This window comes from Acanthopagrus latus, chromosome 22 (genome assembly GCF_904848185.1).
Source record: "Acanthopagrus latus isolate v.2019 chromosome 22, fAcaLat1.1, whole genome shotgun sequence".
NCBI classification, from domain to species: Eukaryota; Metazoa; Chordata; class Actinopteri; order Spariformes; family Sparidae; genus Acanthopagrus; species Acanthopagrus latus.
The window spans coordinates 21,844,171-21,871,644 of NC_051060.1; the positions used below are offsets into that span (position 1 = coordinate 21,844,171).

Genomic DNA, 27,474 nt, shown 5'->3' on the forward strand with positions numbered 1-27,474 from the left:
AACCACCTTTTTTATATAACTTTCTGTTTGCAAAATAAACAAAGGAGACACGTAAGCTGGAGAGGTAGCTGGTGAAACCGCACTACAATGCTGAGAACAGCTCTTGGCTTTAGAAGTTCCTGCAAAGAAGAGATCTAAATGGATTTTACAAGCAAATCAGGTGTTTCCCAAAAATGTCAAACGCCTCCTTTTTTTAAAATCCTAGAATCTTTTGGATAAAAGCTGAAAACATCCAGGAAGCTTTGATTGGCAGTGATCAACTCACAAAGAAGACTATTGATCATGAGAGAGACTCTCATCAGGAGAGGTGTAAGGAAACATGGCTTATCAAAAAGATATCAGCATCGGGCCTGATTTTTGATTTTTTTCAGAAATATACTGACAAATGATTAAATCAACCTGCTCTCTACGCTGAACTAAAATGCCCAAATTACAACCCTGTCCCTGTCCCAAGTTGTTTGTAATGTTTTGATGGCATCAAATTCAGATAAATCACATATTCAGAACAATCAATCAATGAAGTTGTCGAGGTAAAACATTACGTATGTTGTCTTGGTGCTGTTTTTCAATTGAGTGTACGCAAATTATCACATTCTGTTTTTATATTTTGAACAGCAGCCGAACTTCTGTGGAATCAAGGTTGCATGCTTGAGCTTTGAGAGCTTTAGATTTTAAATAAGAGCACTTAATAAAATGTCACCTGATTCAAACGATCGGCTCGTAATCAAGCACTGCATGATTCATCAACACCTACAACCCTCAGGAACAGGACTGAAAAACACTGGCCTGCACTGCAATAAAAGAGTTACATTTGGGCGTGTTTGTGCGCCAGTCACGTGTCGCTTAAGAAGTTTTTTTCCGTAACTCTTCAGGTGGCAGGACAGGAGGAGATTTTGAGCGTGTCCAAGGAGGATCTGGTGGCCTATCTGTCCAACGACAGTCTCAACACCAAGGCTGAGGAGCTGGTCTACGAGACGGTCATCAAGTGGATCAAACAGGACTCCAACTCCAGAGTGCAGGTATTTAAAACAAGTCGATGAGCACATGTGTATGCGTATCATGAGATTAAAAGAACAAAAAAAAGCGAGATGAAGCCCTCGTAACCACTGATATCGTATTTCTGCAGAGTCGTATTAATGTGGTAGTTCTCTTGACTCCACTGCTCCGAGAGGTGCACGGCATGAAAAAAAAAAAAAAGAACAGACGAGCGACTCCTCGGTCTCTCTTGGTAGCGTTCATCAACTTTGTGCTTCAGATGCAGCCTAACACAGCAGTTGTTCGTATTCCCATGGGTGCTTTGCCCTCAGAAAGCGCTCTATTCTTAGTTTCACTTCATTTGTTTGTGAGACACTGTACTGCACGGGAAAAACCAACAAAAACACAGACAGCCGCAGTCCTTCCTCTGCGCACATAACAGGTGTTTGATTTATTCCTAGAGCCTGTTAATCATAATCAAAGGGTTATTTCCCCCCTTAGACTGGTATTGACAATAAAGCACAACGGGTCAAATTTTTAACAAACGTGGAATCGATGAGCCGCAAGGTCAGGGCCTCGTGTTCATGAAAACGTAAACGGACCGCGCGTGTAGACGGATATCCATCCAGCGGGTAAAAACCTCAGGTCATGAGTTTTTTATGGATTCACTCGGGAAACCATGAATTTCGAGCTGATGATTTTAGAGTATTTTATAGCTGTTTAAAAATGGAGGTGAGATTATTATCAGATAAATTACACCGGTCCATCAGCGGAAGAGTCGTTCACTCAAAGTAATGTCGTCTCATCAGGCAGCAAGATGGGGGAGCTGCCTTATATCAGCTGGATCAGACTCGGTGCAGACCTCAGTAATCAATGTTACTTTATTGGCACCCACTTTTATGAGGCCCGTACGTCAATATTTGAATTTTTCACCTTTTGGATTAAACATTTAGCATTTATCCTTTGATATGTGGCACTCTGAGATTATGGTGACATCCATCAGGCCTGCTGAGTGTTTTGTAATATATATATACACACATAAATATACATTATGCTCGTTGTCAGGTTCTGTATTTTATTTGGGTTACTACTAGAACAGGTTTATGCTTAATGCTCTAAAACACATCTGGTTCTCTCATACTGTTACTGCTCCTGTGTCTTTAAGGCCTCGTCCTGAAGACTCACTCTGCTCTGATTGGTCGGCTCACACACGCCTGAGCCAGCGCCGCTAACGACAACAGAGCAGCTGTGCCAAATCAATTTGTGCGTGCTAGACTGGCCATGAATTATGTGATGTGTGACTTTGTGACGCAGTGCGATGTCAGAAAGACATGAAATTAAAGGCGGGGCTACTGACGAGGCGTTTCAGGAGCAGTGGTTTCTGTGGGAGAGAGGAGCTTCTGTTGTTGTGGACTTTGACCGTTTGAATTTTGAAGACCTTTCACATGCACAACATCCTGTATAAGGAAAAGGAAAGAAAAGAAAAAAAACATAGCCGGTTTCTTTAAGTGCAACACAAATTGCACAGTCCACTGAAAGCAGGAAATAATGCGAGCTAGTTATTCCAATAGGTTCTGAAACTGCAGTACAAACAGTGATTCGTTTTGATGACATCCCCTACTGATAAATCCAGCAAAATTTGACCGTCTGGTTCTGCAAATGGAGCCACAGGAAGGCTGATTCACAGTTTTCAGGAGTACACGCGATCCCTGTCATCTGCATCGAAAAGCCTGAAGCCAGCTCAGTCCGGCTGACTCCTGCAATCTCACACTCTAATGGAGAGGTGCAGAGGTGACTTACTCAGATGAAGTAGAAGAGGAAAAAAAAAAAGAAATGGAACATTTTCCCGGTTGTCTGAACAACCCACCGCGCTGGTTTCTGAGACGAGACACCCGGGTCACCCCGTCTCCAAAGAGAGAGGGAGAGGAGGGGTGAGAGGGGAGTCGAGCAGAGAGCAAGAAAGAAACAGAGCAAGACTGAAAGACAGAAACGGGCCGAGCAATGATTGAAAAAGAGAAGGAGATGGCGAGAAATGAAGAGAGGGGAATGGAAAAAGGACCCCTGTGTTTTAATCTGATATCCAACGGTTTGTGCCTCCGTGCGATGCCATGACATCCATGCTAGCGCAGATGTGATTGAGCTCTCGGTCAGGCTCAAATCTCCTGTCCATGTGTGACCGAAGGGAAAAAACAACTGGCGCCTGCAGAGAGGACAGGACAGAACAGGAGGAGAGCGGAGAGAGACAATAGGCTGCTGCCTTGGTGCCACGGGAGAAGGTTATGCGACCCTGAGGGCTGAGTTTACACGCATGGTCCAGCATCATCTCCCACCCTCCCTCGCCTCCAGAGCAGCGGAAATCACTCCCCCGGAACCTGTGACACTTTTTAATGTCACGTCAGGCCAGAGTGTCACAATACTGTGGAAAAACTCAAGGCAAAGGGGGGAAGGAAGAGCTTAAAGCCTCGAGCTAAGTTTGTGTGCGTTCGCATTCATCTGTGTGTGTCTTTGTGCGCCCGCACGTCTGTGCGTGCGCTGTGGGTTGTAAGCTGCGGGCTACAGAGTGGAAAAGTGGCATATTGAAGGCGCTGGGTAAATAATATGCAATTTTCCCTCTCCGCTATGCTGTCACTAACATCCGACGGCACCAGGAAACAGGGCCCGGACACCGCTTAGAGGCAGGAGGGAGCGTTTGAGCATTAATAATGGTTTGCCATGAGACACAAAGCCACTGAATGAAAGAAGAGGAGCCGTTTCAGTTTTCTTTGATTGAGTGTTGTCGAGGGAACGCCGCCCCGCACGCATCTGTATATGTCTGCGTGTATGCTTTAGTGAAAAAGAGAGTAAGAGGGACGTCGACAAGAAAGGAACAGCCATGCAGCAGAGGTGTGTCCAGACTTTTTGGGGACTTGGGTGGCCCACGTGTGGTGAGTTACCATTTCTCAGTTGCGTTAATGACCTACATTATCGAGTGTCTCACAGTTTCTTGCATTTCTTGCATTTAACTTAACGTTGCATTCATTTAGCTGGCATTTTTATCTTAAGCGTTTTACAATAAGTGCATTTTAAGGGTAAACTGTCCAACCAGTCACAACAAAATAGAGCAGGACCAAGCAAATATAACAGTTTCTGCTTCTCCCTGGGCAGACAGACAATCATATTAATGGATAATGTGGGTGACGCCTGGAGTGGTTAATCCGATTTAAGTGCATTTAGAAGAATTTATTTGCTGACACGAGTAGTTATTATACAAAAACTGAATCTGCAGCAATTATGATTCTGAAGAATATTTAAAAAGAAGTTTTTGTAAATACGCTTATTTGCGTTCTTGCTGACAGTCAGATGAGAAAACTGATACCGATGTATTTCTGCAAGGTGAAGCCGTTTCCACTGGGATCAAACCACCAACCCTCCGACCGATTGACGACTGTTGTACCTCCTGAACAAATGTTATTTATTATTTTCTGTATTTTTCTGCCCTTGTTTTTTTTTTAGAACTCTGTCACAACTCTAATCAACAGTTGAATGCATCATTAAAATAGTCATAATTGCAGCTCTTGAATCAATTATACACTCCCTGCTGTACTCACACTTATAAAAAAGAGCGAATCCAAGAACTAAATCCACCTCCACATTCAGTCTGCGTCACGCCGGTTCCATAAGTTACATTAACAAGGAAACAAAGTTGTGCCGCGTCGTGTTTTCTCTGCGAAGGTGCTGACAGAGATGACGGAGGGAGACCTGGCCCTTCCTTTCACCCAGCAGCCTTTTTGTGGGACGAGGCGCAGACACACGGCTCCAATTAAAACAGGCCAGGCTCTGCCAAATCCCTGAATAGGACCTCCATTACGCCTTGCTTCAACATGTTTTATAAAGGATCCTATCTCGCCAGGTGACTCAACCTGACAAAAGAGGCTGATTAATTGGCTCTTTGGAAAGTGGCCAACTAATGTAACAGCTAAAAAGGACAGTTAATGGCATATTTTCATGGTAAAAAAAAAACGGGGGGGAAGGGTGGCAGCCTTGCCATTAGCAAGGACCTGCTGTCCACTCATCAGAAATAACAATGGCCTGCCCTGACATTTGCAGTTCTCAAGCCAAATTAATATAGTTAAAGGTAATACCTCGTGTGCTTACATGTTAGTAGTTATTATTATTTGGAGGATTTTATACAGTTGACTCTGATTATGTGGTGAGGTGATTTTTTTTTATTAATTTTTTTATTTTTTTATTTCTGCCTCTAGCACTCATTAAGGAGAGGGAAAAAAAAATCATTTCCCAGAACAAATGATGCTATCATTATGTAGTCAGAGTATAAAATTATCAAAGGACAGAGATGCTTTGAGGCTGTGTAGGGATATAAACTGACTTTTCCACTTTGTTTTACAATTCATTTACCTTCAAAACTACAAGTGACCCCTTCACCACAAGCATCATTTCTAATTTAGTGATTTTTCTTTTCAAGCCACGCATTCAAAAGCAATAACTTTCCATCACCGCACGTCCCTTAAGAAAAAAAAGGGTCGATTGTCGTCTTTGAGTTGAGGAGCTTTATGTCATCCTTGAAGAGGAAACCGCTGAAATGAACGTGTAGGCCACCGCCAGTGTGATCTGTGACAAATACGCACTCTTGAGGAGACGTAGCCGGGCAATGGAGATTGATGCAGCGGGCAATCTTCGCTTTTTCTTCTGCCTCTCTGCTTCGTCTCTTCTTTCTCTTTTTTCCTTTTCCTCCCTCCAGCTCGCACGAGCAGGAAAAAGAGTGCATACACACAGGAGGATTTTTCAGATGACGCGCAGGACGTCACTGCTCTTCTCCCAGTGCTCTGCTCAAACGTTCACACAAGACTGGAAATCGCTTGTATACGGGGCCTCCCGGTACGGCTCGCGTATTACAGAGTGGACGGGATCTGATGCAAGCCACTGAACTCCGGACCCCCATTCTCATCGGTGTCCTTTGTAGTCCCAGAGCGCGCCGAGTCCTGATGTGTGCAGCCAGTTGAACCGTGGTCACTCAACCAGGGCGGCTGCATATCCAGAACAAGTCAGAGGCGTCTCGTTTCCACTGGGCTCTCTCGCAGACTCACAGGAGTTGCATGAGCGATGCAATGTGGAGAGAACAAACAAATTCTGCAACCTTTTTTTTTTTTTTTTTTTTTTACAAAGGAAGCAATCTTTCAGAGATTCATGAGGAATAATAAAAATGTGGCTCACTGTATCATAGTGGGGAGATACAGAAAGTGCTTGATTCTGCTTGATGTGGAAGCTAAGAAACACGGCAGCAATCTTAATCTTAATATACAGCAAGCAGTCATTCATGCAAATATGTTATAAATTCAATGAGCGGAGAGCTTTTTTTTTCCTGTTCTTGTTTTGAATCAAGTCATGCTGAAACAGACCTCAGAGGCGAACACATTGCACCTGTCAGAGGTTGCTCAGGGCAGCAGTCGGCCTCTGTCGTCTGCTGCATCTCACTCCATCCCCCCATCCATCCTTCAGGCTGACATGCACACATAGTCATGCGGTGGCAGGAAAACACACGAACGCGCTCGGCGAAACATCTCATGATCCACGACAAACTGCCATTTGAGAGAGCGTTGTTTACCCGTCCATTACATGTTAGCAGGAGAAACCGCACACGCGTGTGTTTTTCACAGATAAACCTGCACGCAGACAAAAGGACGGCGAGCCGCGGTCAGTTCAGCTGAGTGGGTTTGTTAACGCTGTGAGGCTAAACATGGGCACGCGCTCTATTGAACACACACTCGTGAGTCAGTGAGTGTGTGTGTGAGGGCTTTTTTTTTGTTGATGTTGTTGTTGTTTTCATACAGAGTTGCGTTTTAAGCATCGGGCCGTCCATTTTTCACACTAAAGCAGACTCGCACTCCTATCTGCTCAGAGCAAAGCAAATAGATATGACCGTTCATGTGTCATTTATTTGATGCCGCTGCGGCACTGAATCATTTCCCACACACACACACTGACAAACACACACACGTACACACACAGTAAAGAGGCGTTAGTCCTGGCTGACAGTAGTGGAATGGGAAATGCTCAGTGGACATTTGTCATCTGTGTTAGCGGATGCCGGCTTCCTGGCTGCTCCTCTGCTGCCTCTGACAGATCTGAGAGGCTCCCTGTTAGACACATTATCCCTGCCTTTCACCAGGCTCGACCCATTCACATCCGCTGTCCACCTGCATGAGTGTGTGCACGTGTATGTGTGTGTGTGTGTGTGTGGGTTCTTGTGGAGCTGGGCTATGCGGCAGCATTTTTCTTTGCAGGCTTAGCAAGTGATCCCGGGCCGTAGTGCATGTGCATCCTCTAACGCTGGCACCGTTGACCTGGTGTTGATAGGTGTGTGTGCTGGATGGAGGCCATTAGCCTCAGACACAACAAATCAGCATCAAAGAATCTATGATGAAGGCTGACTGTTGCCATCTCCTCATGTGACCTGTGTCTTGGCTAAAAGCTTGCACCCAAAAACACACCAGTCTACAGAAGACAGATAACTAGCTTGTACATTTTGCACCTGCAAAAGAGAAAATAGCTCTCCACCGAAGGTTATAATCAGTGTTGTTCCAGGAGCGTCACTGCAATCAGTCTCGTTGTAGCCGTCTCTTCTTTTTCGTCCGTATTTCTGCGCGCTTTTGTGAAAGCTTGCGGGTGCAGAAAAACGGAGCAGGACCTCTGGTAATCACAGGGGGCAGAGCAGGAGACGAGGAAGAAGTTCTAAAAACAGCGGCACAAGTTTTAAACATCTGTATGATGTCACATAGATAAACAGTTAGTACAGAACAGCTGGTTGGGAGACAAAGGGAAAGTGGAGGTCTGGGCAAGATGGCTGCGGCGACCTAGCAGTTATATCACTTAACGTCCAAGCCAACATGGAGGATGCACGGAAGTATGTGGGCAGTGAAAACGGACGTATCTATTTTCGCCTTTAGTCCGCCAGAGACCATTTGCCTGATGTGTCAGGGCCCTCAGAGAGCTGAAGTCACAAGGTGTTCTCTGGGCTGCGTATCAGAATACAAGTGGATAAGCATATGGACTCCTCACAAATGATCTTTGTCATCTGAATATGGAAGAGGGGAAAAAGTGTGTGCGTGTGTGTGGGCCGACGGGCTAAAAGTAGCGTCTCCATATGTCCCCAGGCTCCGGCGGATACTTTCCATATGTTCCATGTGCTAGAATAACACCGACCTCCTCGGTAAGAATGTAAGAAATATGATGGTTTGGGTGTCTTTCCGTATTTGGGGGCTGAAGCTATTATCATTTCCATCCATTTGATGTCACATCTGTTTTAGAAGCAGTAAAGGATGGCTTGCATGAGTAGGCGAGGAAGATGAAAACGACAGGTCACACCGAGACAACGAGGGGGACGGCGCATGAGAGTGACTTCTCGAGAGGCTGCTGGAGATGCACGCCGCCTGCTCTCATCCGCTGAGTGCAAGCACGTCACTCATCGGTCTGAGTGTCGTGAAAACACTCAGTTACGTGTTTCGTGCCACGCATATGGACAAAAATCTACCGCTTTTAGAGCACAGTTGATATGGCATGCAGTCGTCACTCTCCGTGCTTCCAGAGAGGATGGTAAAAGCTTGCACGCCTTACCTTTCATCAATATTTACCACAGCTAAGCCAGGGAAGGTTTCGGGTCTGTTTAAATATCAAACTTCTCTGTTTACCTGTTGGATTAGCTTGTAGAGATACTGAAAAATCTGTCTTAAACTCGTCTTCTGGGAAAAAAAAAATCCACACATATCTAGATGTACAGTACATAAAGCAGGGGAACGCACGCAATTAAACCTCAGTTCACCAGGAAGACACACACTGGGAATATTAGTGTAATCCCGTGAGTATATCTGCCACAGAGAGAGGAGATTTCACCCATAATGGATGAAAAGAAATTCTGACAGTTTGGGATTTCAAAGAGAAGGCATGGTTTAGTCGGCGGTGAATATGATGGAATGAAAAGAGCTAAACCGTTTAGAGCGGGTTGTAGATATTTTATCGTAATATCTCAACAAAGGGACAGGAGAACGGAGGATGAAGGATTATAATGGCGTGCCCGCATCGGTGGGTTTTCAAGAAGGACGAGGGCAAGAAGTTAAAGTTCAATCACCAATTATCATTTCATCATTTCATTCCCAGACATCAGATGACATCGAGTTGTCATTTGCTCTGCCTTTTGAGCAAAATGCTCGCTTCGGCATTAACCACTAACTTCCTGATATTTGCCAAGTCTAATGTTAACCACGTGTGCCATCTTCACTAAGCCTCTTTAGAAGATGAGCATGTGACGAGTGCAGATGAGGATGTGACGGGTGTAATTGGCCAGATTCAGGTCAAGTCGCCAACATGATTACATTTTGGACGGGTACTTAAATCTTCAAATTTATCACGGTAATCCATCTGTTAGTCGTTGAGACAGGAAGAGCCAGAGGATCACCAGGTCAGCAGGCCTCATCCTGTGGGGGGCCACGTCTGCACGGCCAGTGTCCGTACAATATTTTTATGCTAATCTTTTTTTTCAGCATCCTTTATATTTATCCTGCTGCTGCAGCTGGATACAAACGCACCTGTCACACAAGAAAAGGGCCCTTTGCCTTTTTAATAAAGCTATAGTCTATTAACTTATTTGTAGTGTTGAGGCACAACATGGCATTTAATAACTGTGCAAAGCAACAATGGAATTAATCCTCCCCCCCAGATAAATGATTAAGGTGCATTTACTAAGTGGCAAGTGATTGAAAAGAAGACAACATACTAATGAACAACATAGTAAATGATTACAGTGAACCGCCCAGTCCCACAGCGTACATTAACTCCATTAGACGATGTGATTGTAGAAGGTGTTGGCACCACTGATGGAGCGGCCAAATACAGCACAGTGGGTTGTGTATAGTGGACAAACGCTAACCGGCCTTTAATGTCGACCACGACATGCATCAGTCTGCAGTGTGATCATCTAAAAAAAATGCACAAAAAAAATTTAAATTAGCTCCCAAAACACTCACAACAATGAAAAAAGGTCGAGTGACGACACAACTGGTCGATAACAAAACAGTTTTTGTGTTTCTTTGCAAAACACTTGATGTAAAAAGACAAACACGAATCGCAAGTTAACGATATCTGCAATAAATATCTGCTTGAGTAGTTTCAATGGCTGGCACGAAGCAGGGCTCCTTTTTTCTTTTTTTTTTTCAGTGGGGTCTGACACTTTGGATTTGAATATTAGCAGCAAGTGTGCTACTCTGCCTCATTTCCATGCCGATATATGCGTGTGTGGGAGGAAGAGCGAGGAGCGGGAATGGAGGTGCAGGGAGAGACAGAAAGTGAAAAAAGAAGTGGGAGAGAGAGTGAGTTAGTTGGAATTAGAGATGGAGAGTAATTCTTCTTCTTTTCTGGTATAAATAGAGGGGACAGAGGAAGGGATGGAGCGACGTTAGTGTTCACTGTCCCGCCGCACTCTGCCGCACACGTCCATCCACTTACAGACTCGGGGGATACAGTTTACAGTACAGTTGAATCCATGGCTGTTTATTTATTTAATCAAAGGTCAACCTCGGCGACTTTACATTGTCTTTATCTCTCAACAAGATTTAGAGTCAAATCAAGCGTTCCCCCGAAACCAGATTAAGCATATCCATCTGCCTCTTCCTGCATTTACATGTGCAAATCTCGGCGTGTTGTCTGCACTGTATGTGTACATGTGGGTGTGTGTTTTTTTTTGTTTTTTTTTTCCGGGTGGATATTCATGTGGTAGCAGTTCTTACTTTTCAGCGGAGACCAGGCGCCATCTCTTTGAGGTAGTTTTACTGCCATTTTTTAAAGATGTTTGGCAAGTGAAGAGAGGCTCACAACAGATGTGGGGTTTGCGTGGAGCTCAGATTTGCAGATGGTACAGCAGGAGGCTTGTTTTTCTTAAATTCGTTTTCCACAGGTAAACAAAACTTAACTTGGACCAGTGCATATGCGCGTGTGGGTGTGGTTTACAGCGTGCCAAGATAATACTGTCCATGAAAACTTCAGATCAAGCTGTCCATCACGCCCTGGTTGTGCTCTGTGACTTCTAAAGAAGCAGCTTTTTTTTTTCTTTTCTCTGTACTCTCTTGATATTCAAGGTCATCGACATGTATCCCAGCATGCATTGCGGGAGAAGCAAGTAAGCACCTGCGACAGATCACAATGCACACAGATGCATCCGCAGTCTCCAGCCCACCTGAGCCGCATCTCTTTGGACGGCACAGCAGACCGGGAATATTTGGATGAAACCCAGCCAAAATGCAAGCCATAGACAAAATTCAAGCACGTCCACCTGCTGTTTCCAAATGGGAGCAATATTTCCACATGCACCCCCAGACGTTTGAGCACATTTATTTCTGCCGTGCCACCAAGGGCACCACCTGGCCGAAACTGCCCCATATACAGCTTTAATTTAGCTCGGAGGGTCAGAACGGTCATCCATGGACCTATTTCAGACGACCCACAGATGTACACGTATGATCCCTTGAGCCAGAAACTGATTTTAAGCACAGAAAAAATTGAGTTATTTCCTCCTCTGATTGTGCTAATTAAAAGGCCATGCGGATTTCGAACATGTGTTATTAAAATGATTACTGGCTTTAATGATATAATGTCATAAGAGCAAAAAGTAGGTGAGGTTGTGGCAGAGCGGGAGAGAGCTAGCTTGTAATGGAAAAGCAGAGCAAGTAAGCCTGAAGCTTAAGTCACCTCCATTTGAGTGTGACATGACTCGGTAACTACTGGGGCAAATCTCGCACTATGGGGGCACTTTAATTGGAAGTAGTAGCTCCTCCTGAGCCAGTGATTCCTCCCTGAAGAATACCTCAATATGCTAAGTAGCTCGCTCTGACTTTACCTCCTCGCTGCGTTTTGAGCTGCGGCGCCAGGAGCAATCGCCAGTGTTTATGTGAGTATTGAGCTGTTTGGCTGATAAACTGTTGGGTAAGCTGTGTACATTCGTGGAGGAGGGAAACAGACAGTCCCATCTGCAGGAAGGCGACTCACTCTGCGGAGAGGAAGTGTCATCAGCAGATTTCTCCGGCTGCCGCGGAACCGTCGCATCCTCTCTCCGGTCTTCTCGTTTTCTCTTTGTTTTAGTCGGTTTGTCTCTTCTCCTTTCTCGTCCTGCTCTTCTTCCTCCCTTTCCTCCGCCGAGGTCCTCACGTGTCTCTCTCTCTCTCTCATGACTTTCTCTCCCCTTCTCCGCTTTGTCTGTCTTCTCTCTCTCTCTGCTGTCTGATTTCCTCCTCTCCGGTCCCAGGACACGGGCAGGGAACAAACGGGACACATGCCAGAGTAAAAAGGGCCTCAGGTGGGCGAGGGTGATGCTTAGGCAGAGTGTCAGCCTTATTATTAGTCCTCCCCCTGAATGATGTGTCTCCGACTCTCTTGTTTCGTCGCTCTCTCCCGACGCGGCTTCAGCCGGTCGCGTCGCTCTGAGCCGAGGGGTCAGCGAGGTCAATCTCCGCCCAGCTCTCTGTCGCTCCGTCCGAGCTTGTTTACAGCTTTTACTGTCGACATAGATGAGACTCCCGTGGGGGTAACGACCCGGCACACATACAACTTATATACACACACACACACACACACACTCAAACAGTCAGCTGCCAGAGCTGTAGACAAGGTTGCCATGGCAACAGGCTGCCCTGCCTCTGTGTCTGAACACCTATACAGTATAAGGACCCGTAAATGTGATCACATTCAGGAACACGCGCAGAAAAAAAAGCAAATGTTTGGGTTGCCGTAGCTGAGCACGTTGTCATTTTGGTTCAGTCGACAACATTTAATCTCTTCTTTGAATTCTAGTGGGCGGGATTTAGGAGCAGAGACGGGACATGATATTCATAATTATGTTTTTATTTGTGAATCCCTGAAAATAAGAATGGTTTGTTTTCCCTAGAATCAGCCTTTTATATCTACAGAGTCCACCATGTTGCAGCAACAGGCCAAACACTGTTTTTAGAAGCTACCATAAGAGCTGTTCAGACGAGGGGTGTTCAGCCGTATCGTCATGCTCATGTTCTCAACTCAAAAAATAAATGTTTCAGGAGAAAGATATTTGATTGTTGAGTCTCATGCCGATGCTTTGGGATTGCACCCGCCCCGAGCTGCGAACCCAAAGTTGTCAGTGTTAGACTCCTCCAGGAAGTTGCATTTGGTTCCTTTTAAAAGAAAATGTGCAAATGTAAATTCAGGGTAAGTCAAGTCGAAAAGTTTAGGTACTGTACCATCTTGCTTTTGATCTCTCCTCTTGGCTTGAATGGGTTGTGATTAACCAGAACTGCGTTTCAATTTAGCTGCAGAAGAACGTTCGCTGTCTGTTGAAAGATTTCATTTGGAGCCGTAAAATAAGAAAAAAACAAAAAAAAAAAATCAAAAGCAGGAGGTGGAAGCGGTACGATACCCCCCTGCTGCTTCGTTTCAGCTCTCACAGCGTAGCCAAAAGCATGTATGAAATCTAGCCGGTGAGCGGAACTCGCTGAAAACGGGTTACTGAAAATGTTATTTGTGGTTTCCTGTTGAACCATGATTAACATTTAATGACTTGTTTGGAAATGTGCAAGAGTGAACATGCCTATCATGGTGTGTATATATAAAAACACTGCCAGTGATTTAGAGATTATTTCTCATCTTTTCATCCTCGCCATCATCATTATATCCTACACAAGTATAGAAATAGAAACCTGACACATGCAGGGTGTTAAACTGGATCTTTTCAGGGCCGGAGTACTGACAGTAGCTGATCTAATGGTCTCACTTCCACTTCCTCTAACAGCACAGACTATTATGAAATACGATAGTTACTTTTCCTGTCTTATGATCTTTCAAAAGTTATTTATGTACAGCAAAAAAATATATATAATGAGGTTTGGAGTTAATCCAACTGTGTCTGTGTTTACTGACTGTGATGAAGAGTGTTTTAAGTCTGCTGTTTGTTTAATGTTGCTCATAGAAATCCTCCTTGATCAGCTCTGCCAGTTTCCCTGTCTGCAAACACGTTTTTATTAGTGCTTGCTTTTGTTTCTGTTTTTTTTTTTTTTTTTCTTCTGCTGTGTTATTTGAGCATCGCGCACTGATTGCAGCCTTCAATCTCTAATCTTTCTTCTGTTTCATCCTCTCAGAATTTGTCAGAGCTGTTGGCGGTGGTGCGTCTTCCCTTCATCCACCCGTCCTACCTGCTGAACGTGGTGGACAACGAGGAGCTGATCAAGTCGTCGGAGGCGTGCCGCGATCTGGTGAACGAGGCCAAGCGCTATCACATGCTGCCCCACGCGCGGCAAGAGATGCAGACGACCAGGACTCGGCCGAGGCTCTCTGCCGGTAAAAGCAAGCTCACACACAGAGGCAGCTAATAAACTGATGTGCGTCATCTTTGACCTGGATGACCTGAGAGCAGGGTGATCTGTACACCAACCAATGTACTTGACCTAGAACAACATTTTGCGGCATCCATGCACCCACACACACATCGACTATTCATACTTTACTGCAACAAGAAAAAGGCGGAGAGGTGACGTCTTCACGAGGAGACCTTGACCCGCTACTGAATTGTATTGATTTTCATCCACAACTGGAAGGCAATGATTTAGAGCTCCATCATGTTTTCCACACAACAACTGTAAATACTTAAAAGTATACGCAGGCGACGGGGTCATAATTCTAAATGTCAGTGCAGGTTTTTCTTTCCACAATCAAACACATGACCGGTGCTGAAGCCAACCCTGATTGAGGTTTCTATGAAAAGTTGAAAGCGGCCAATCATAACGGCTTCCCTGGGTGTTTGCATTTCCTAACAACTTTTTAACACCAGCTACGAACAGTCAGGTCTGTCCTTGCTTTCTGAGCCACCGGCCAACCATTCCACTGTCTGATGGCCGCCAACGTCCGAGCCATTGAAGACCGTGTTTGTTTACATCGTTAAAATCAAAGAATCATTCATGGAATTTGGAAGGCGCCTGCAAATTGCTTTTGGCCGTTAGGTTTTTCCCTCAGGTCGGCCAGGACCCCACTCTTTCCCCCTGTAAAGAGCTGCCTAATTATAGTGTCTGCATGGTATTATGAGCCCCGCACCAGCACACCTTACCATTCGGCACGAGTGATTTTCTGCTTGGTAGGATAAAGATAATTGCCTCACAAATGGCACTTTATGGGGGGATCAGTTTACTAGCCAGCACTGTTGTCCAGCCAGTATGTTTATTTGCCAGTAAACAAACATTGGGGGGATTGCGTGAGGTTAATATTTTTGCATTTATAATTGCTTGTAATGCAGTCGCACGAGGCTTTATGAAGAATAAATTGCCTCAGGAGGAAAGACATTTGTTGCATTATATGTGCTCAGCATCATCCCATCAGTCATCTTCACTCCAGTCGTCTTTATGTGTTTGTTCTCGGCGCTTTCTTGAAGCATTTTTCTGTCAAGGCCCAAGTTTGGGTGTTTGCTATGTGCATATCTTATGTATTCCTACAGCCCCATTATGCAGGCTGAAGTGAGTATTGATTCACAGCAGCTCGTGGCTCTGTACAACAAAATTATATAAATGCATAAATGCAGCTGGGATGAATACATTCATGACGCTCTGTACCCCGATGGCTCAGTGAATGAGTTATACAGGTTCTCTTGATCAAGTTTTGAACTCCTGTGAGGCTGAAGGTCTTTTTATTACTGACTATCTGGGCCGAGCATTTTATCAGTGTTTGTGTTCCTGTACAAGAGAGTGTGAAAAACTATTTGATTTACTGTACATGGTGTGCAGATAAGAAATGAATGCAGCCTAACATTTTTCTATAGTTTGTGTTCTTGTAGGTCTAGAGTTAGCTTTTATGCCCCTGAATGTGTGTGTGTGTGTGTGTGTGTGTGTGTGTGTGTCAGTGGGCATGAGTGTGTGTGCATGCTTGTGCCGCTCAGCCATCTGCTGCATCGGACCGACTGGGCTCTGCACAGCGGGGTGCGTGGTCACCAGGATTGCAAGGTAGATGCGGGGAGCAGCACGGTATGCGCAGGAAAGCGAGACAGATAAAGAAAAAGACTAGAAGGAGAGTTTGAGGTTGTCGGTTTGGGCCGTGGTTGGTACACGGAGGACGTGGGAAGTGAAGAGACGTGGGAGAACAGGAGGAGAGGTCGGGATGTGGTCAGAGAGGGGAGGGAGAGAGGAGGAAGCCAGGGAGATCAGAAATGAAATTTGAAGGGCAGACATTTGATTGAGTTTATTCCTTGAGCATGTGTCTACTTGTGTAAGCAGAAAGTGAGTGTGTGGCTGTGCGTTTGTGTGTGTATTTTAAATGTGCGCAAGCAGATGGGGCACCACCTGAGCTCGGTTGATAAGTCTGTCAAGCGGAAAAAGAAAGGAAAACTGCCATCCGTGAAGTACTTCTTGCTGAGCGCAGTCAATCTGTGAACTTGTGAGTAACGTGCATATGTGGGTGCGTGCATGTACTGTGTGTGTGTGTGTGTGTGTGTGTGTGTGTGTGTGTGTGTGTGTGTGTGTGTGTGTGTGTGCGTGTGTGCGTGGACACGTGTCTGAGTAGCTCACAGGTTCAGTCTTTTCTTACTAATGACAAATCTGAGTGGAATTACACTTTTTCGAGCTAGAAATTTAATTTACTCTGGTGAGACAGATTGTTAATTAACATCCTTTCACTTCTAGAATTAAATCTGTGAATTTGGCGGTTGAGGTTACTCTCACCCCTTAACATTCATTAGTGGAGACCAACTGATACTAGATTACAGTGGCTAATGTCAGAAATTTACAATCAAAAGATGATGAGAAAACGGTCACAATGTCCCAGTTTAGCGTTAACACAACATAACCAGCCTCGTTTTTAAACACCAGTAGATAATCATTTTGGAGAACACAACAAATGATATCATATTGTGTGTATAAGTGAACATGTAGAAAGATTTTGTTACTTTAAGCTAGCCAGGCTAGCTTCCCTCTTGTTTCCAGTCTTTGGTGAAGCTAAGCTAACTGGCTACAGGCTGTAGCCTTTTTATATAAGCCCTAATGGATACATACGCAGAGTTTTAAAGGCTCAATTTAGGAGATATGGCCAGAATTTCATTTTAAACTTTCAAGAAATGATAATCAGAATGTCAAGAGATAACAGTCCTGTCTCATTATACCACTTTTTACCTTCAAGAGGCTTCAGTCTGACAGCGCCTGTAGTTACAGCTTGGAGAAGCTGTAAGTGTAATAAATGTACAAAATGAAGTCAGAAAATGTCAAGAATTACCCTTACCTCTATTTTCCTTACTAAACAAAAAAATACAACCCAGCACCTTCAAATTCTGGCCAAATGTATTTATTTATTTATTTTCGTTCTGTTGTCTCTCCGCCCGCTCCTGAGACAAACTCTCCCGTTTTGGTGCTGGTGTAGGTGAGAGCTGCACACTGTTGCTGGAAACACCACCGATGAGAAAACGGTAAGAGGTGAACTGAGATTAGTGAAGTTAAAGGACATGAAAAAACAAACACAAGAAGTAGAAAATATGCTAATAGAGCTTGTAGAAAATGCAGAATTTTCACAACAAGGCGCAGCTTTCCCATTACATCTAGTCATTTTATCTGGTTTTTATTATACAAAATATAAGCCTTCAATATTACATTTAGATGGCAAAATGAAAAAAATAAATAAAAATGGCCCGGGGAAATGGGCTCGCAAAATCTTGTATACTTATTTAGTAGTTTCATGTTTTTGCTAAATTAGGCTAATATATCATGTCATGGGTAAGAAAACATTAATATGAATATTAATGGACTATGAAGACACACTCGGCAGTGTGTTTGTAAGATGGAAAAGCACAAACTTTTTTTTTTTTTTTTTTTGAGTTTAAGAAAAAAGGGCCGACATCTTAATGAGGACTTGCTCCATTAGCTGTAAGCTCTAAAAAAGTTATTTCGGTTGCAGCTGAATAGAAACAGCCAGATGGTTTCCAAACACCCTTTAATTGTCTTGTTTTCCCAGGTTTTTCTTTATATAGACTCCCCGCTGTGCTGCAATGGTGTAATTTATTTCTTTACAGTGGTTTTATGGCCCTGTTTTATTGACAGTTCATTTTTATTTCAGTCGGTCTGACAGGTCCTGGCACGTCGACGCATTGTTGCGCTCGGCGCGCTCCTGTGCGGAGGGTTAATGGAACTGGCGTGAAACAAAAATGGATGTTAGACAATGGTGGACCGCGTTTTGTTCAAAGGGCTCCCTTTCTCGTAGAGTTACGACGAGGCAAGGGTCGTAAAAAAAAAAAAAAAAGAAAGAAAGAAAGAAAGAAAGAAAAAAGTCTGAATAACCAGCATGACATTAAGTTTATTTTGGAGTTTCGCTCGCTGACTGAAATCGAGACGGTCTGCTGCATCACTCTGAACGCACTTTGCATTCTGGAGGGTTTTATTGAGTTGATGCTCTGCCCATTAATTTTATTAGATGCTGATTAGGGAGCCAAAAAGATATTCAGCATAGAAATGAACTGTCTGCGATGCTGAAATATAAATTCAGTATGTTATTTGTGGGACAACATCTTCTTTACATTTACCCTAATTTTCAGGATGAATTTTCCTCATGTCTCTCTCGCTATCCTTCATTTCTCTGCAGCAGCGCTGAGCCTTGCAGGAAGGTAGGGGGCGAAGTAGCTGATGAGATTTGCTAACGGCCCTCCTCTCTTCCTCATTTGGCCAGAAAAGAGTCTCGGGTGAAGTGAAAATTATGAGTGTCTCATAATGAATCCACGGTGTTTTGCCTACTGTATGTGTATCCATTAGCCACTAATTGGTTAATTAGAGTGTGGATGTGCATCTGATTAGCTGTCATTAGACCTTCCAGGGGATCAGGGGGATTAAACAGCCGCTGGTGCTGGGAGTTTACTCAAGAAACCATTTTGTCTTAAGCCGCACTCTGATTTGTTACATCTGTGCTATTAAGGAGCGAGAAAAAAGTCCCCTTTAGTTTACGCGTTGTGTTGATGTGTGTGCACGACGCACTCCGTCCACAGCCATACATTACGCTCCCGTTTCTCCGTCCCTTCCTCGTGTGACGCTGCACTCCGCTCGGAGGAGGGTGGCGAGCGCCAGGGCAAACTGTTAACTCAACCCAGCCAAGTGGAATAGCACTCAGACAAATGAGCTGTAATGACTAGGAGACGCAGGGGTCCGGCTCGCCTCACACTGTTTCTCTTGTCTCGTTCGCACACACAAGCGCGCACACACACACACACACATTGTTAAAACCTTTAAATACATGCTCTGTAGGAGGGAAACCTTAAACAGTGGCTCCTCTATTTCTCAACACGTCTTTCCCTCTGTCCACTTCATCATCCGTAATTAAGCGTTCATTTATCTAAAGGCAGAAAAAGTTAAGAAGTACAGTGAGCACACAGCAGCAGCAGCGGGTGGTTTTAATATGCAGCGTTTCTGCACAAGCGTTTTATCTGTGTGATCACTCCTTACACTAGATGGCTCAGTTTAAATCTCCCTAGATTTTATTTTTTATTTTTTTTTATTTTTTGAAAGCTGAGATCTGATCCCTGGCGTGTGTTGCAGCAGGATGTAAGCCTCTTCCAAAATACTCAGGAAATGTAAATATTAAACGCTATTAACCACGTTGCATTCCTGCAGCGTAAGGCACAGCCAAATAAAACACTGCGAGCTGGTTGTGCGGTGGTCTAAAATGGCTGGATTTTTATTAGATCAGCCCGCACAATAGCTCAGCTTGCATCCGCAGCTCGGAGACAATAAAACCCGGCTGTTCTGTGAGGTCCCGAGCCGTAGGCGTGACATTCATCTACTCGTTCACACCTCCGCCAGCCAGCGGCTCCTTGGAGAGTGGCCGTAGCGCGCCAGCGCCACAAAGAAAGGAGAGAAAGATTCACACCTTGTAAGGAGAACATAAAGGATCATCAGATGACTTCCCTCTGAAGTCTGCCACCTACTGCTTCTGGCTCAGGCCCGATTAACACCGTCTCGCCGACCGCTTCGACGTTTCCTCGTCAAAGCCCTTTTGCATGAAATAATTGAATTATTTGTCATCTTTCTCTACGGCTGCACAGTTTCAACACCAACCATTAAGGAAGGTGATATCGACATGGATGCTGTCAGCTGTATGGAAAGACAATTATAAACTTTGCATCTGGGTTTTTTGGGGGGTTTTTTGTCTTCTTTTTTTTTATGTCAGGACTTTGTTGATTATTGTCCTGCTCTGTGTAATTATTCAGCCTGGTTTGTCTTTTAGAGCCAATGCAGCGTGAGATTACTCTGTTTCACCTCTCAAACTGGAAAAGCAGGATGCAAGAGAGTGTGCCAGAAACGTCTTAATCGCTCTATGTGAGGAGTGCCCTTCAGCGGCTCCTCTTCCGATTTTATTTCTGGAGACTTGAGACGGTATTTGAGGCAGGGAGAGAGGAACAGTGTGAGCAAGCCGGAGAGAGAGAGATAGAAAGTTGGATGCAAGCTATTCACCGGAGAATTGGAGTATGAGTTTTTGATATTCCTGCGGCTTATCAGTGAAATCTAGAGCAAACACATCCATCTCTGCTCATAAATGCAACATGGAGGCTGTAAATCCAGATTAGATAACCTCTGGTCTAAATGTCTACGGGGGCTGCAGCCAAAATTAAGGTTTCATCCGTTCGACCTTTTGACTAGTCACTACTGTCAGCCTGAGCTACAGAGGAGGAGGGAGAGGAGGAGGGAGGGAGGGGGAGGCGGGGGAGCGAGCGCCTCGACTGCAGCCAGAAAACTTGACTCATTCTGTTCCTAGAGCTGCAGTTCGTGCTCAGACCCAAAGCGAGCAGCATTTACAGGAGCATGGATCAGCCTCAGCATCGCTCATGCCACATCTGGCACCCTGACCCGCTGTACCTGCTGCAAGGCTGCTTCCGCCTCATCCAATATTCAACAGACAGAGCGAACCTGGTCAGAGCTGTATCAGTGCATGTACCGATGGTACAGATTCGGTTGTTTGGACTGTGGGTGAATCCAGGAATTCATAATGTATCAGATTTAAATAATGAGAAGTTTAATCGGTCATTCAGCTAATTTACAGGAAAATATTTTCTTGTGGAAAAATTTCCTCTTGCGTCTCTCTGTACTGGTTTTATTTGAGATATCTTCCTCTCGATACTGTACATGGACTGGAAGTGAGATTTTATGTGCTGCTCACAGTATAGAAACATCTCTTTTTAAAAAATTCAGCAGGAACATCTCTTTCCAGTGACACTGTCCCAGATACTCCGGAGGATCCACAGTACAAACCCTGAACAGTTTCCGCTGGGACTACTTCTTTGGTAGGAAGTAGTTCCAGCAAAAACTGTTCACAGCGAGGCTGTGGATCGTCCTGAGTATTGGGGACATAGTTTCTGAAAAGGACACAATGCTGTTGAGGACTTTATTTTATTTTTTTATTTAATTCTACAGTGCTGTGAGCACCACAGTCCCATTCAGTTTCCTTGTATTTGGGTGAAGGTGGAGGAACTCTCAGGCAAATAAAACCAAAACTGCATTGAATGAACTGACCCTCAAACATTAGTGATGCACAATTATATCACTTTTTTATGATTCTTATTATCTTTACAGATGGGCATTTAAATAAAAAGTGCTGTGCGATATTCACCAGGAACTCTTCAACCATCATTCAAAGAAAGACCCTGGTGCCGTCTTGTTTTTCCCAGGCAGCGATAAAAACAACTGGGGGAAAAAAAAAGGTTAATATATTTTTTCAGACAAAACTATGGTCATATGAATTATCCAAATGTTTGAGTTGATTAATGACTATTAGAATGTTTGAAAATTGACCCATGCTAGTTGTTATTGACCAGCAAAAGCTTAAGGCTGAAATATCAGCATTAGCCCAAAAGCAACATTTCTGGCAAGATGTTTAAAAATTGTGTGTGCACGATGCCAACCGTTGACTCAGTAGTGTTATTATTTTAGTTTTGTTACATTTTAAAAAGCATTGTTTTTCTGCCTCATCCAGTGGGCCATCGTGATAACGATATTTTTTGATTATAAAACAGAGAAACAGAGAAATAGAAAAGAGATAGGAAAAGGAATACAACCCAGGGTTGGGATTTAATGTAACTTAATTACTCTCCAATACTTTGGATTACCCTAATACCAACATGTGCAAATGAAGACTAAAAGAATAAATCAATAAAATGATTTTTATTTAATCGTAATAACAAATATTTATTCCACAAGAGTACACACTTGTCCATTCAGTTTCACTGGAGAACAGTGATGTTGTGAGACTCATGAAGTGTTGTCGTGTGTGTGCATGTGCTGGACTAGTTTATCATTCCTTATTTTAAAACTTTATTAGCAATCCCGTTTTTTTGCCACCTTTTTTCTGTAACTCTACCAGAACACAGTTACCTTTTGTGGCATCCTAATTACTGATACTCCCCAAGCTTGATATCACATGTGTCATTCCTATTAGTCTTAGCATGTATAGCTATAGATTATTGGTTGCAGAATATATTTACCATATAGTCAAATTTTTAATTTTGGTCATGCAAAATACTCCAACACTCAGTTTTGTCAGTGGTACCGCTGTAACACAATGATTACTTTTTAATGACCGTAATCTCCTTAACGTAACAAGTTAACTTTCAAAAGTAACACTGCCCAACAGAGATAAGAGTTAGCATAATAATATGTTAATTCCACTACATGAGGGAAACAGTGTTCTTTGCAATTAGGTGGGGGAAAAAAAATATGAGCGTATATCTGTATCGGCATTGGCAATCAGCCAAAATGAGTTTGAGAATATTGGCATATTGGATTTTCGCAAAAATCCAATGTCATGCATCCCGCACTGAAAGTAGTTTGAGTACACTTCACCAGGCAATCGTCTGAGTGCAGACTTTTTAGCACACACACTTCAAGTATTGCACATCCATATATATTGCACCTCCCTGGACCCTGACATTATTTGGGAGCCCTTTGGCCCCTGATCCTCACCATAGCAAATTAACACCCTGGGAGAGAAATCATAGGATTAGGAAGGGAAAAAAGCAAAAGAGAGAGATTAGAGAGGAGCGGCTGAGATAAGAGGAAATGGTTATGGACCAGCAGAGAGATATAAATGGCTCTGAGCCCTGAGAGACAGACTGCCAGTGTCACAGTGGCTGTGATACCCTGTGAGTGTGAAAGTCTTCACACTTCCAGTTCTCCCCAGTTGTTACACAGCAGTGAATATATTTACACATGTATATTTAAACATGTGGCTCATTTAATAACATGCACACAATGCATTTTTCCTCCTCCCACGAGAGTAAATGGTTGTTTGTCACTGTCATCCCTGTGATTTATGTGCGTAATGCTCGAGTGCAAACCAACCAAAATCACGTCAGGATCATAATAAAGTTAAAGGCTAATGAAAAACGGAGCCGAAACCCTCATAATCTGACTGTAGAAACAATTACTGGAGCGATGTGCTCCTTCATAAAGTACACTGTTGAGTGAAATCCCTGGTGGATATCTCTGCTTAAGTCTGAGCAAGTCATGAAGGAGGCGATTTACAAAAAAATAAGGTAGGAGAGGAGGTTGGAGAACAACTTTTAATCTCTGTTCGAGATGCAAATCGTGCAAAAGAAGCTGCAACTTATTATTTAGACGCTGCATATTTTGTACTCTCTGTCTGCTGCACAGTAGAGGTGTATTGCACATGGAGGAATCCATGTTTCACAGCATATCCTTGACCAGGGTCACTGGCAAAGTCTTCCCTTACTGGTGGCTCAAAATGCCAAGTGTACTGAATCACGGTGCACTATGCTATTCACGGTGTAAAAAAAAGCCGGACGGAGGACAGCTACATCCACAAACTCAGTTTTTCTGTAACAGCGCAGTGAAGCAGGTGGATGGTAACTGAGGTTTCAACCGTGTATGCGGTGAAGAAAGCGGTTTTAATCACGTTTACTGAAGTGAACACGTTTCTGCCTCGTCTGGACAGGAATCTGTAGCGCCTTCGTAGTATTTGTCAGAATTGTGTGTCATACCTGTACATATTACTTCAGTACGACTGAAATTCACCCATACAAATAGTACTTCGTAAAATAATCTGATCATAAATATACTTAAAGTTGTGGGGTTTTTTTTAGTTTAAAACATTAAAAAATCAAGCAGAAATTATCAACAGAATGTGAAGAAATAACACTTATGGTGTTAAGGATGTATATGTTTTGTGTTGTAGCAATATCTGTTGAAGTTAGCTAACTAGCTAACTTGCCAATTTTGTACCTTAAGAGACACAGTCGAATAGTAAACAACTCCAAAACTTGTCCGGTGCTTGTCGGCTAATACAACCGCTAGCTGAGTGGATAACCCAGCTTACTAACCAGCGGCAGTCAGAGTTGGCAGCAGTTAGCGGTTACTCTGATAATGTGCTGCCCCCTTTTTGTTGGGAGTACAAATGTGACAGGTGACCAATACTTACATATTGCTCCTTTTAAGTATTACCAGTAAGTTTGTGGCAATAAATGTACAGAATATCTCTAGTACATATATTTATATATGTATCCAATGTACATATCTGATGACCAATAATAATAATAATAGTAATAAAGGGCTTCTTTGGCTCTGATGCAGCAAGCAATCTGCAAAGTTACTGTACATTTAGTGAAGTAAAGCCTCCAAAATGTAGTGGGGTGAAACACAGGTGCCTCAATTTGTTTGTTTTTTTTTATTATATTGAGTAAATGTACTCAGTTACAGTCCATCAATGCTTTCAATCGTATCACATGATTTTTATCAGCAGGTGGATTTGGAGTTCCCCAAGATATATAAGTGATACAACTGCTATTTCCAAGAAATTTAAAGCTGGAATTTGTTGGAATACAAACCAGGATTCAGTCAAGGAGGATGAAATTGAGGAGTACGCTATGGGGGGAAAAAGAGGAAGGACTCCTGGGATTTGAGAGAGAAACAACTTGAAGACTGAGAGACAGAAATGGAGTACAGTCTCTCATGGATTGAGGAAGAAAGAGAGATGGAGAGCGAGGGTGGTGTTAGCCGCAGGGTAAGAAAATAGAAGAGGAATAAGGAGAGCGGGGTCGCAGCATGGGGCAGAGAGCAAGGAGACACGTAACAAGGTGAGATAAGACCCAGTGTGGCAGCGGGGAAAAGGAGACGACAGCATCTTTCCGTTCTGTCTTCATCTTTCCATCAGCCTCTCTTCTGCCGGAGTGACTGTACGTCCGTGTGTGCGTGTCCGCGGTGAGGATCCAGCTTGTTCCAGTATGGGGTAAAGCTGGGGCGGCGTGCTCCTGTCACAGATAGGTTTCATTTGGTTGATGTCGAGTTGGGTGGAGGCAGTGTGCAGGAACTGTCAAGAGGTGGTGTGTATGTGTGTCTGTGTGTGTGTGTGCGTGCACATGTCACGCTCCGTGGGTGGGCATCAACTTCAATTTGAGATTCAGCTCTTACACATGCCTGTCCGTCCCCCAGATCACATATTTTTTTTTTGGGAGACTCATTTTTTTTTCGCCACACAATTCGCAGGCTGGGATGACTCCAGCCTCCCACTGACAGATTTTAATATTGGACACCGGCCAGATGTTACCATTGTAGTCTCTATTTACACTTGGTGCATGCAGCCATATTTCTTCGCCACTCTTCTTTCCCGCTGAAGACCTGAAAACATTTGAGGTGAGAAATAGGCAACGCAGTAACAGAATCATGATTCATGGTTTGTCAGCGACGCCTAGTTTGACAGTTTAATCTGATTTTCGGGAAGCTCGGTGTGTTGTACTGGACTGAGTCCGTTACATAGAGGTCGAATTGTAATTACACTGTTTCAGATATCATCAGCTCGCCGCGCTGCATCCATCATGCACCTTGTGGCCAGATCTCCGTCTCTCCATAGGAAATCATTAACATCCGGCGACGTGACATCGGCCAACAGGTCCACTGTGTCAGCGCCATTATTCTGCAGGTCGTTCCAGCTCCTCATTTTAGGTTTTTACCATTTTCCATCTCTTTTTTTTCCCCCCCAAGTTTAACAGCCTGTCACTACAGTGGTGTAATTTCCAGATGCAGCGGGCATCTTCTTGAGAGGAAGAGCTCTTATAAAACCACTCGATGTTACCTCTACAGGACCAGATAACAAAACTAGCTGGCATCGTGAACACAGTGGAATATTTAACAGCTGAAAGACGAATATCTTTTGGTCCACACAGAGCTGAAAAGAGACTTAAAAATCTGAATAAAGCAAAGTACAAACAAGACGAAAAATGAGTGAATGAAGGTAAGACTCCTTCTCGTCTGCTGGATGTGTAAATTAGCATCTGTTGCTAACATTTAGCTATGTCAACTTAAAAAGATAAAATGTCGATATGTTTACTGCTGGTTTCCAAAACTTTTCACACTTGAAACAATAACGATTAAAGATTAAAATCATCAAAAAATGTGAAGAATTAATTTTTGCGTTTTGTTAGAGACTTTTGTTTTGTGTTGCTGAAGTTAGCATGCTAACCAGGATGCTCTGGTTTGTTTAGAGTATCGATTCAGGACGAAGGCAAGTCTTACATATTGTACTCTTAATTACATCATCACCAAACCTGTTTTAATATTAACAGTAAGAAGCCTTTTGAACCTAACTGATTAGTTTTGGTGCCTCAAACTAACCAAAGTGCGACTGTTTCTTTTGCAGCATTATGTACGTGTTGCACCCTCAAGTAGACCCGACTCCGTCTCACAGTTTGGCAACTTTATTCGTCCCGGTTTTACATCGGTTTTTTTCCTCCAGGCGATAGACCTGCTTCACACACGTACTCCCCAAAAACAATTCAAGAAGAAAAAAACAAACACCCATCCTGCTCAGCGCCGGCCGATGACATCACATGAACTCTGACCTCAGCCCAAAAATTATGAAATACAAGAAAAACGAACATACAGCTTCAACTGTGAGCATTTACTTGAAGTTCCTCAGCTCACTGACCTCTAAATTATTAAACTGCAAAATATTGAGATGCAAATAATATCTAGGTCTCAACACCCTCCCCCACTAAATAAAATGTTGCCAAACATTTTCTTAACCTCTCAACTATTGAACACTTTGTGAGAAGGTGAGTAAACAGGTATATATGACATACAGCACTGTTTTTCATTTACAGGGTAATGAGGTTACGCTATCTTAAGAGTCCATTTTTTCCCTTTGCAAAAGTCTCTCATGGCCACAATACAGGATCAAATGTCCATAGTCCATAAGTATCGAAGAGTGCATAGTCCATAGAAGCATTGGTGGGCCCCCCAAATCTTCACAAATGGGACAAGGAAATTACCATCTACACTCGGAACTGTGTACTTACACATTTCATAGCCATCTATCCAGTAAATTCTGTATGTGCACACACTACTAATTCCTTCTTTCCAGTATGTATCACACTACCGTCTTGACTCCAAAATTCTAGAATAGCATCCTCCATTTTCTGTACTTATTAAAATAGATGTTCAGATAACCTGTTTCTATATCCTGTAATGTGCGTCA

General features: G+C 43.5%; 1 protein-coding gene across 10 annotated transcripts in view; it reads left to right on the top strand.

The window, feature by feature from the left end:
• The window catches only part of LOC119012548 (kelch-like protein 29), a 224,580-nt gene that overhangs the window by 148,316 nt on the left and 48,790 nt on the right, over nucleotides 1-27,474 (top strand). For all 10 annotated transcript variants that reach the window (XM_037086473.1, XM_037086470.1, XM_037086471.1 and 7 more), the window contains 2 exons: nucleotides 873-1,019; nucleotides 14,124-14,322. In XM_037086473.1, coding sequence (XP_036942368.1) covers nucleotides 873-1,019; nucleotides 14,124-14,322 — 346 coding nt within the window. The remainder of the gene's footprint in view (nucleotides 1-872; nucleotides 1,020-14,123; nucleotides 14,323-27,474) is intronic.